Source organism: Gossypium hirsutum, chromosome D01, assembly GCF_007990345.1.
Source record: "Gossypium hirsutum isolate 1008001.06 chromosome D01, Gossypium_hirsutum_v2.1, whole genome shotgun sequence".
NCBI lineage: Eukaryota > Viridiplantae > Streptophyta > Magnoliopsida > Malvales > Malvaceae > Gossypium > Gossypium hirsutum.
The window spans coordinates 3,090,506-3,102,438 of record NC_053437.1 but is presented as its reverse complement, the minus strand read 5'-3'; the positions used below and the strand labels follow the sequence as shown (position 1 = coordinate 3,102,438).

Here is an 11,933-nt window from a genome sequence, read left to right as displayed (position 1 = left end):
ATCTCAATATTCTCAAATATTCATGTATTTTGATATGTTTTAAAAAAATTTCTGTAAATTTAATATACTAATAATTCATATTAAATATATTTTATTAGTTTTTTATTGGTGCAATGTACGAACTGAATGTATGTATTAATTAAATTATATCAAATTATTTATTATTTAAGAAAAAAGTGTACCATTACACTAATTAAGGAATTAAAACAAAGGAAATATATATATATGTATAACAATTTTCCCAATTTATTTATTTATTTCATTATCACTGTCTAGTGTTATGTTGTAAAACTTTTTATTTTATTTTTTCAAAAAGATTACTAAACAATTATGTATAACAAATTGTTTTTTTTAATTATTGTGGTTTAATTTAATTTTTAAGTAATGATTTTAATTATGATATTTATTTTTTGAATTAATTTTTATATATTAAATTAGTTATATTTTTAATAAAATAAATGAATATTTTTGAATTATGTGAAGTTTTGTGAATAATTTTCAATAGGAGAAGTTTTCAATTTGTATGAAGTCCAAATTTATTTCATTGATACTTTGAAATAAATTATGACATTTTTTTTTAACCAATTCTGATTTAAAATTTTTAATTAATAATCATGTAGTGAAAGAAAATGTTTAAATGAATAAATCACTATTATTTTACTTTTAGTTATAGACATTTATTATTTTATAATAATATTTCAAAACACATGTTTATCAAGTTCTGTTAAAAATATATATTATAATTTAAAAAATATTAAATAACTTTACTTTAGTGAAATTAATTATTAAATAATTTATTTTTAAGAAAAAAAATACAAATAACGTAAAACCTAAGACCCTGCAAATATATTTGATATAATTACTAAAATGATTAAATATTTGATTTCAAACATAATTAAAATTATCTTCTATTTATTAAAATAAGTAAAAAACACAATTATCACGTGTCAATAAAATAGATATACCGCATAATAAAAAATTAAATTGTCTGCATCAACCCAAGGTCTAAGACCTTATAATATAATATAATATAATATATATTCATATACAAAAATTAAATATAAATAATAAAGTTTGAATAAATCATAAACGAGCAAATATTTTGATTTTATCTCAAATTAAGCTCTTTTGAAAGTGAAACTTTAACCAACTGGAGTTAAATTTTGAGCCTTAAATTACGAGTCGAGTCGAGCTATTTAAAAGGAAACAAAAACTTTACTCAATCACATATAATTTACTGAGGTTAACTCGACCTAGTAAGTTGACAAAGTTAAAAGAAGCACATACAATTTGCAGCCTTAACTCACTTGATTATAGGACTGCAACCCATATCCAACTACAATGGTGGGTCTCAGTTTCCCACCAGCTCAATCTCCAAAAATGGTTCACTTTGGTTCTTCGGTGCTGGTTGAAGCTTCAGAACGTCTCCGCTTGGCTTCGTTGTCACCCAAATGCAACGAAACACAAAGATCTTCATCGCAGCCACTCCTTAAGGATGCTAGATTTTCGGAGACAACTTTGTCAGAGAAGTTTTTGTGTAAGGGAGACCGTCCGATGAAGCTTGGAATGAACTGGTGTTCTATGCTAGGACCAGCATTGATACCATCTTCCAAATGAAACTCTGTTTTTATTGTTGATGGATTTGTTTCCGGGCTGTTGCAGTCTACTTCTAATGGGATATGCTGAATTTGAAAACCCAATGGCTCAAATTTGTTTTCGCTTTTGTCCTTTAGAAGAACTCTATCCGGGGTCGAAGAGTCCCCAACTGTTGAGGCTATAGCTGCTGCTGAGGCAGCTCTTTGTTCTTGCACTGCTTCTGTAAATAAAAATAAATGAAGTAACATTAGGAACAAGTTGTGAAGTCCCATAGCAAGTTTGTATGGTGCATGCCTACCGATGAATATGGCTTTTCGTAGCCTAAAGACCATAATTGAAGTGTAAGTTCAATTTCCAGCATTATATTCGGATATTCGTCCATCACACGGTTCCGTCTCTCTTGGTCTATCTTGCGAAAGAGAACTCTTAAATTAAAGAGGAAATACGACAGACACACTTAAACTAAGATTACTCACTCAGAAACGAAGAGAATATGCATTCAAGCTAAAGGCCTTTAGTCATCTTTATGATCAGCACAACAATAACACGGTTAAGGTTAAAAAATTCAGTCATGGCATCAAAGAGACAGTTCAAATCATTCTACACATCAAGGCATCTTCTCAGAATTGATAAAATGCTAAAGTGTTTCGAAAGGTACAAACCTTTAAGCCCTTCCTCTGTTATGATGATATCAAGCTCGAGGAGGTTGAGCAGTCGCCCGAGATCAACCCCACTGGTCCAATTTTCGGGTGGCTGTCCAACTTTTAGCTTAAGTCGGCCCCGGTTAGCAGTTCCACCCCATATAATTCCTATTGGCCTTGGCTTCTCCCCGTTTTCACCCTTCATTATGATGAGGCTTCCACTATCACCTTCAAGGTCGAAACTTTGCTGATTCTCGCCAACGACAAGAAAATCAGTTAAGAAGCATATGCCTTTCTCATCATTATATTCAAGGGCATAAGCTAATACAGTTCCCGATGTTAAGCCAGAACTCCTTCCAACCTTCATAACGTGCTTACCAATAAGGCTACCGATTGAAAACTGCAAATCAATAACCTTGACATCACCAATCTCACCAACACCTTTAACGGATGTAGTAACAGTGGACATGTCAAAATCATCAGCAAAAGGGATAAATGCTCCATCTGCTCTGACAAATGTTTCTGCAAGTAAACGGAATTGTTAGGAACATGACTGAAAATCAATCAAGATGTGAACAATGACGGACACTAGGAAAACCTGCTTAGTAGATCTAATGGCAAACATGAAAGAGGATAAGGGAACAACTTGCAATAAAAACCAGAACCCAATGTGATATCCCCACCCCCCTAGTTTGCACTTGAGACCTACATGTTGGTGTTTCGAGACTTAACCATCAATGTCTCCCAGAGAACAGGAGCAAATGATGTATCAACCGGCAAATACACCATCCAAGTAAAAAGTGGGAGCTCCTCATTTAATCAACTAGTCCAATGACATAAACAAAAAAGAATCCCAATGAGGTCCAATTTCAATAGAGCCATAACTACGTATCATATTCCAAATAGTGCAAAGGCATTGACAAGATACATAACTAAAAAGATCTCAAGACAAATAGGTCATGGAAGTTAAAATAAAAGCAAGGTAAAAAAATCCCGTTTCAAATCAAGCGCAAAATTAAAGAAACATGAAGAAGGAAGCAACGCACAAAACATATCCGCCCACCAACCAAAAGTAACGGTGTAACAATAACCAAACATTGGCACGAAGATTTTAATGAACCAACTGTAATGGATAGGTTTCTAAAGGAAATGAGAATGACATCTTCAAAAAGCTTCATTAGGATAACTTCAAAATAGTTAAGTGGTTTGTTCATGTGGCAGCATAAGCTTCAAAATGAAATCAAAAAGAGAATTAGTGCAACTTGAGTTATCATAAAATCCTTACCTGGGTTCGTTCCGGCAAAAATGCCATACCAAAGATCATCTGTGATGAATGAAGTAGCTCTCTCCACTGCACCAAGATATACACCAGGACCAAGTGTTGGAGGCAAAGGATGGAACATTTTTTGATTTGGGTAGTCCAAGTCAACTGCAACATGACGATTTGTAAGAAACCCAACTTGTCGGCTGCCAGTTTGACTTTTCACAATAGCACCCAAAGTCCCATAAGTTTCCTGATTAGCTACCTGAGGTGAAAAAAGCAATAGTAATGGTGTATATGAAGATTATGAGACATGAAACAAAATGAACAAAAAAGGGATGTGAAATGGTCAATAAAGTTTTACATGTTAGTCATCTAAGAATTCGCTGAAGAAGATTTCTTTAGTCACTAATTGTGAACACAAACATATTGCCCAGATGTATAAAGTAACTCGTGATTTCTTTAATCACTGATATACCATATAGGACTAGAGTTGATCTAAAGCTTACTTCGGATGATCAGAGTTCTCAAACATTCTTGTACACCAAAGAAAATCTACCAACTACCATACATCGGGAAAAAACAGTGCAAGGCAACTTGAAAATACCTGAGAACCTGAGCCAATATGCGGATCACCCCCACGCAAATCATCCACAATCTCTGTGTACAGCTGCTCCTTGGGTGCTGGCTCAGGCGCACCGAAATATGAGAACTCCACAACATCCACATCACACCACACTCCTCCTGGTCCCTGATTAAAATATTTAACACTTATTTTATCAACATATTGAACCAGATTCCAACTAAAAGGGGTTGAAACAAGATAAAACCACAGTGTAATAAGAAAGGAAAAGGAAAAAGAATATAAGTAACAGAGGAAACGGGGAAGGATAGGAAGTCAAATTGAATAACCTCTAAGGCTGTAGGTAAACATTGGATGGGACTGAGCCATTGCTTGTCAACTTTCCTGGAGACGAAAACAAGGATAGCTGGTATGTCAGTCAGCACACCCTTTTTAATACGAAAACCAATCGCTGTCCCAAGACTGTAGCATCTCAAAATCTTGCTATGAAATGCTCTTATGGTCATTAGCTCGAGCAATGTTGTTGCTTGTTGCCCTTTTGGCAACCCACCAAGAGTCTCAGGCAGAACTCCTTTCTGTAGATTAGCAAAATAGTTTGCCCTCTCTTCAGCAGCATCGTTTAACCTGCTGGATGTCGGCCATGAAAAGTAAGGAGCATTGTTATCACTGTGCTGTCCAGCCGAAGCAAAAGGCTGAAGTGTCGGTGAACTAAATGAAGGAAGATGAGGATGACAGCAGCAGGTTCTTTCAAAATCCAAAGCCGATTCCTCTGATGGTGTTGAACCGGAGCAACGACCCCTCATATTAAGTCTAGATCGGTCCATCGTTTGGACTGGCTAAACAGATAATGCAGTGAAACACCTGGAAACCATAATAAATGACAATGACTCAATATACACAAGCATCTAAGCAGGCAGTTAGACTATGATTTACAAATAAAAGATTACCCTTTCTTTCTGATTCAAACCCTGAAAGAATAATAACATGAAACGCCAAATGTAGACGGGAATTTTTTTTCACTTCAATTCAGCCTTGTTAATTTTAGATATAACATGAAAATATGATAAGCGCCGTATTCTAAATATATAAAACAGTTCAATAAACACAACATCAACATGATATGTTTAATATAAATCATATTCTTGTCTAGGACACGTTAAATTTCTTCATTCAACTATTAAAATGAAACTAGATATTGCCACCATTGTATGTTGAAAAATGAAATTTTTTATTTTGATTTTTTTTTCTAAAGAAAAATATAATTTAGGTCACTTAACTTTTTGAATAATTTTTTTGAGTCATAATTTTGAAATTTTTTCATATTAAATTATTTGCTTATAATTTGAATAACTTTTCATTGGGACTTCTAGTCAAATAAAAATAATTTATTTACTTTTTTTAGAAAGAAAAAAATATAAAATTAAGAGTTCTTCATCATGATCAAAGTGTTTACACACTAGTTGCTATTACTAATGGAGAATAATATACAATGAATTTACAAACCATCAAAATTTCCATTCTTTCTAAGAAACAACAGCCAAAAAAAAAAGTGAAGTTGCTTTTAATTTTGATTTTTAAAAAAAGAAATTCTCAATTCACAAAATAAAATAAAAACAAAAACAAATACCAAAAACCAAAAACCAAAAACCAAAAACCTTAATAAATAAACAAAACTGAAGAAATTGACTTATGAAGGAGAAAAAGAACTTGCCTTTGGTTGAGCGAAGCGCCTTCCTTCTTGTTCTACAGCTGAAACTGTGACTGTGAGCAAATAGAGTGGGAAAGGCAGATGGAATTTCCTCGGTTAAACAAGGAAAAAATAAAGCACTTTTTTTTTCCTTATATTTATTCATAAAATGAGTTTAATGGCTATGGGCCTTGCTTAGAGCTAAGCCTCGTTATTGTTTGAGCTTTGATATATTAATGTTAGTTCAATCCTAAATTTCGTCTCGAATTTATTGTTTTTAAAAATACTTTTCAACCTATAAATAATGTCAAATACATCATTTTTTACGGCAAAAACATATCTTGAAAATACTCTTTAACCTCAATGCAAAACCTATAATTTATAAAATAAAAATAAAAATTGGAAAATCATTTTCATGATCAAAATCATGTTTATCATCAAAATTTTGTAATATTTATATAGTATTTTGTATATTTAAATTTATAACAATTATGATTTATATGTGATCTTAACATTTAAAATATAATTTATTTATTCAAATTAAAATTTAAAAAATAATTTGTATTAATTACTTAAAAACATAAAAAATTCATATTTCATATATTAAAATATTATTAATAAATTATAATAAATTATTTCTTATATTTTATTATAATTTAAATTGATGTAAATAATTTATTTTTTTAATGTAAAACATTTTATTTAAAATAACTATTTTATCTTTTTAAAAATAATTTACCTGTAATATTAAACACTAAGTGTTTTTAACAGTAAAAAAGTTACATTAATTATAAATTTATGATTAACACCAATGACAAATCCAAGGGGTTGGCAAGGATCTGACTCCCCTGAAATATAAATTTTCTATGTAAACTCCTTAAAAATAATAAATATAAATTTTAACCCCTCAAAAATAATAAAAATTTGATTTAATCTTTAAAAATTATAAAGATATAAACTATTAACATAATAAAATTATACTTTTATTATCGTAAAAACATACACTTTAATTTCGCTCCCACTCAAATTTTCTAGCTTCACCTAGTTGATACCTAAGAAAAGATTCAAGTAAGGTTAAATAATCAATAGACACCAAGGTCAAGATTCAAACCATGGTTAGCCCTTTCTTCCCTTTCTAACAAAGGACAAAAAGAATTTATTTCTACGGTTACCCCTTTCTACCCTTTCTAACAAAGGACAAAAAGAACTAATAAAAATCTATTACAGCTCAATTCAATCCTTCCTCTATCAGTTTTCCTCTATAAAAATTAGTGCTAATTCCTCAACTTTAATTTTGTCAAAAACCTTAGCTAATACTCCTACTTTACGAAACTACAAACAATTAATTATCTTACCTATTTCTCATACTTAACGTAACTACAAACATTTAATTATCAGATCAGCAATTTAACAATAATGTTTAACCCTACAGCCCAAATAAACTAACTGCTCAAATTTCCTTAATTTTTGGGAAGAGGACTAAATTCATGGTGAAAATAAAAATAAGAGTTAATATATATTTTACCTCCAAACTTATTCATTTGTATCTAATGACCTAATTGGTACCTAAACTTATATTTCGTCACTGGAATGGCAAAATGTGAACGAAAATGCCAACCTGATTGACGAATTACAAATTCGAGAACCAGATAAAAAAATTCAAGGGCATAATATATATTAACCCTAAAAATAAAGGCCAAGTGTTAAAGAGATTTATGAGTAACTAAAGGTTTACGGAAACAAACTCTTTCATACATAATGTACTCACTATCAATACTCACAAACTCATCATCAAGACTTTGTTAAAAGGCAGTTAAAGTATTATCACAGATGCAATGTGTAAGTATTATTCTGAAGCAACTCGATAATGACTCCCCTATTACATCATTCACACAACAAATAGAGAATCAGCTGAGGGAATCTACGGCCTCCGAGGAGGCGAACTACTGCTGCTGCTTCTTCTTCCTCTCAATGGCCTGCACATGAAAAAAAGCATCCCTTCATATTATAAATTGGAAACCACAACAAGAAGCAACTTGGGCCATAGGCAAAAGTTTAGAGAATAAGCACGTGCACAAGAGAAAGATAGTTCTCGTGCAAGAGCAGCTTAGTCTCCGTGAACACACAGCATCCATCTATCATTAACGAACTAATAACAAATAAATGAAGAAAAAAGAAACCATCTTGCGATGAAATAATAATTTCAAAAGATTGGGGGGAAAAGGTTGAAATTACCTCCTAGGACTGCGACTCCTTGAAACCCTTCGTCCTGCCTGTAATAATTGAAAAAGAAAAAGTCAGATGTTAAATAACTAGTAAATATGTTACTCCCCTCAAAACCAAAAGTAAAGAAAATGCAAAACCTTTCGGGGACTGGGTGATCGGGAATAGGATGATGACCTCCCACGTCGTGCCGCAGGTCCTCTGCCTCTGTTTTGAAGATAAAATACCGAAGTAAGATATGAGGTGAACACATGATTACAAACAACAGTAGACAATTGATAAGAGGACCAGCACAAGCTCAAATTAACTCATTCAATGCAGTTAATCAAATTTAATTCCAGCCCATATAATTAAATATAATAATGTATTCCATTTTATCACTATTCTTGAAAAAAAATTGGCATATTGCAGGATAAATAGTGTTGTGATGAAAAAGAAAGAAGGATTGTTTAGAGCAAATGCCCTACCTTGGTGGTGAGATTGACCTTGAACGAGAACGAAGAGGTCTGCGAATTGGAGAACGGCTCCGCCTACGAATTGGAGAAGGGCTACGTCTACGATTGAAGGGAGACCTTCTTGGAGGGCTACGAGGTCGTCTGGGAGGTGAACTGTAATAAAACTTAATAGTAAGCAAATTATAGTTGAACTACTTTGTCTTGACTATTCTACACTTCATACTGGCAAATGATCAACGCCAAAGTTTTGGTTAAAACAGCCAAAACTGGGTTTGCCTAGCAAATTATAGCACTCTTGATTTCTCTGGTTCAGTAAGATGTTGTGAATTTATTCATTTATTCACAAGTTGTGTCGACTCACTAATACCTTAGGGCAATAAAATTAAAGCATTATGGAAATAGATAAAACACATGCGTACCGGCGCCTTGGGGGTGGAGAACGCCTTCGGATTGGACTGCCACGCATCCTACGCGGAGAGGTCCTGAGAAGATTAAATGGGTCAAAATCTTTCAAAACCAGTTCATTTACACAAGCTATTACCTATTAGGACTAACAGACCTTGCTGGAGATCGAAGTCGCCTCGGAGGAGACAATGGAGAACGACCTCTAGCAGGAGAGGCAGGTCGGCGCCTAGGAGGTGTTTCACCACGACGACGAACCGGAGAATCAGGTCGCCGACGAGGAGACTCTGGTGGTCGTCTAGGAGATCCACCTCTTCGGCCCACAGGAGATCTCCTTCGTGGTGAAGGTGGGGGCTTCCGTTGAGGAGAAGCTGTATCCATCAGATAACAAGTTGAATTGTAAACAACTAAACATACAAATTAAAAAAACATAAAATTTTACTAAATTAAACATACGTTCCCGTGGTCGTTTTGGCCCATCCTTCTCGGTATCAGCATTGACATTATCAGATTTGGGAGCATCTCTTTTAGTAGTAGCAGAAGGAATTGGCTTTGGTGGCGGAGAAGCTTTTGGTCGTGGAGGAAGTGTGAATTTCGCTCTTACTACATTGCCATCAATCTGGGCCTGCATTGAACCAACAGTTAACATCATTCTCACAAATGCTAAATCTAAATACTACTAATAGTTTTACTTTCACATCTTAGCAAAACCTACACCATCCATGTAAAGTAGAGCTTTTTCAGCATCTGCTCTTGTCTTGAATTCAACATATCCAAATCCTCTTGGAAGATTAAGCTGTTAACACAAAAAATGTCTTAGTAATAATAATAATGATGACGATGATGATGATGATGATGATAAACACCAAGATATAACTTGTATGAACTTACAGCACGGTCCATTGCAAGATCCACATTTACAACTTCACCGAAATTACCTACAGAGTGGAAAGATGAGGACAATTATGTTCAGCATTGAACTAGTGAAGCATCTAATGTTTAAAAAAACTAAGAAAACAAAAAATCATCCAAATACAAGAAATAATTATTCTCAGTCAAGCATCTATGCTTCTCAAAAGGTTAAAAGGTAAAGCACATACCGAATATTTCTCTTAGATGACCTTCATTAACATTCCTGCTCAGTGAGTCGACGTAAAGAACCAGAGACTCACGGATGGGAGAAGTCTTCCTGAAATCAATGTCAAGAACAAATAAGTACTAGCGCACAAACTTCAATCTTTTATTTTCATAATATGGAAACATTAGCATACAGTTAAACTCCTCCCGTATTATCAAGCATAATGCATGTTTACACAAATTTCATATAATACAAGCAACCAAGTCAAAGTTTCTCATTTTCTCATGAAGAAAACAGGAAGTAATAAAAAAATTCCCCATACTCAGAACTATAGGAAGGAAAAAACATCCTTTGTTTCATAAGAATTAAGAAACAACAATAAAGACAGTTATCCTGTGAGAAAAAGAATTAAACTAAAAAACTGCTTTTTAAAAGATTTATTGGTTTTCTCTATCACTAGAAGCCCAGATCCACTAACTTCAAACAAATTAAAACCAAGTTTCTTTTTTCTTCTTGTTCAACAACTATTTCGTTTTCTAAATCATGCATTACCTTTAAAAATTCATTCCCTGATTGGTAATAATATTGAACACATGCAATCCATACAGAACAACATAAGGACTCCGCAGAACTTTAGATTGACAATACTGGTAAATCTGAACTTAACATAGCTCATATACGATACATAGAAAAACATAATGCCTCTGCAGAAATCTAAACTGACAATACCGGTAAATCTTAACTTAAAATGTCTTTACCTCGGAGCAGGAGATGATTTTTTAGATTGCGGAGGAGGGGAACGACCTCGCCTAGATGCATCAGTCGCACTGTCAACAAAAGAAAAGAAAACTCAGATACACAAATTAAAATTTCAAAAGGATATCAACTGCATGCAAGAGGGAAATAAAAAGTAGGAGGGCAGCTAATAGTATCTAAACTTGAGACACCAATGTAGCAATGTCAATAAATAGGATGGCATTCCCATAAGACAGTTGAATTGAGTCCCGCAATCCAAGTTAATTAAATGGACTGCACTCCTCCATCAGGACTCATAATTCATAACTTTCATTGACTCTTGTATACATATATTGGATTCCAACCCAATCAGCAAACAAAGATATGTCAGAATTCACCCTTCCAACTACTCCAAGCAACCATAACTCAATAAAGTTAAATTACTGCATAAAGCGAGTAGGTGAACTAGAACACCATGAGCCAAGTTTCCAAGTTCTTATCATGACGTAGATAATTCATTTTTGGCCATTAGCAACCATAAAGAATGCTGTAGGTAGATTGTTGGTTTTTTTTCTATTAGCAAGAATATAATTTACTAACTTTCAGTACCATCTACAGAGGAAGGGAAAATGATATCCCTAATATTCCAAATACCGCTCCCTCTGGTTGTTACTTCACTACTTTTTTTACCACTTGCTTTTGCTCCCTAAGCATTTGCAAAGAAACAAGAAAATCGATTAGAACACTAATCCTAACATAATTGTTCCATGTAAAAAGTAAAATCATTTCCTACAATATCCAGATTTATTATTTTCTTTTACATAGCAAAAGCAGCAACCAGAGAACATCTAATCAAAATAGAATTAAATTCCCTCATTTCTTTCATCGAAATTTTCAAATCTTCAAAGTTATCAATCCTTAAGGAGAATACAAAAAGCATCTTTAATCTAACGAGCGAAAAAGAAAGTAACCTTCGACGCTGAGGAGGACTGCGACTTCGAGAGCTACCGCTACGAGAAGGAGAAGAGGATAAAGATCTGGAGCGAGAACGAGAGCTAGACGGGGAAGCAGATCTGGAGCGGGACACTGAGCGAGAGCGAGAACTGGACTTGGAGTCTGAACCGGAATAAGAGCGGGAGCGAGACCTAGACCGTGAACGAGAACGGGAAGAGGAACCGGAGCCGGAGACAGAAGGAGAACGGCGGCCTCTCGTCGGCTTCGCCATTGGTGGAATACAAAGAGAGGAACGGTAGAAAATAGGAAACCCTAGAT

General features: G+C 33.9%; 2 protein-coding genes across 3 annotated transcripts in view; both read right to left on the bottom strand.

Annotated features, from left to right (window-relative positions):
* Window positions 1-1,195: 1,195 nt before the first annotated feature.
* LOC107941310 (protein NARROW LEAF 1) lies at window positions 1,196-5,954 on the bottom strand. Of its 2 annotated transcripts, XM_041086777.1 has the most exons (7): window positions 5,793-5,941; window positions 4,411-4,942; window positions 4,106-4,249; window positions 3,523-3,763; window positions 2,259-2,759; window positions 1,895-2,001; window positions 1,196-1,816 (listed from the first exon to the last, which is right to left on the bottom strand). In XM_041086777.1, exons 2-7 carry the CDS (start codon window positions 4,903-4,905, stop codon window positions 1,775-1,777), a joined length of 1,530 nt encoding a protein of 509 aa, XP_040942711.1. In that variant the 5' UTR covers window positions 4,906-4,942; window positions 5,793-5,941; the 3' UTR covers window positions 1,196-1,774. The 2 variants fall into 2 exon arrangements, with proteins under 2 accessions (XP_040942711.1, XP_016730358.2); XM_016874869.2 differs by lacking the exon at window positions 1,895-2,001 and having other exon boundaries at window positions 5,793-5,954.
* A 1,544-nt stretch (window positions 5,955-7,498) lies between these two features.
* The window catches only part of LOC121213755 (serine/arginine-rich splicing factor SR45), a 14,693-nt gene continuing 10,258 nt past the window's right edge, over window positions 7,499-11,933 (bottom strand). The window contains exons 2-13 of the mRNA XM_041086778.1: window positions 11,633-11,926; window positions 10,685-10,753; window positions 9,949-10,037; window positions 9,740-9,786; window positions 9,564-9,644; window positions 9,305-9,473; window positions 9,006-9,219; window positions 8,866-8,928; window positions 8,459-8,599; window positions 8,132-8,198; window positions 8,004-8,041; window positions 7,499-7,744 (exon numbers count right to left, since the gene is read on the bottom strand). Of these exons, the coding sequence (XP_040942712.1) occupies window positions 7,690-7,744; window positions 8,004-8,041; window positions 8,132-8,198; window positions 8,459-8,599; window positions 8,866-8,928; window positions 9,006-9,219; window positions 9,305-9,473; window positions 9,564-9,644; window positions 9,740-9,786; window positions 9,949-10,037; window positions 10,685-10,753; window positions 11,633-11,886 (1,287 nt within the window). The 5' untranslated portion in view covers window positions 11,887-11,926 and the 3' untranslated portion in view covers window positions 7,499-7,689. The remainder of the gene's footprint in view (window positions 7,745-8,003; window positions 8,042-8,131; window positions 8,199-8,458; window positions 8,600-8,865; window positions 8,929-9,005; window positions 9,220-9,304; window positions 9,474-9,563; window positions 9,645-9,739; window positions 9,787-9,948; window positions 10,038-10,684; window positions 10,754-11,632; window positions 11,927-11,933) is intronic.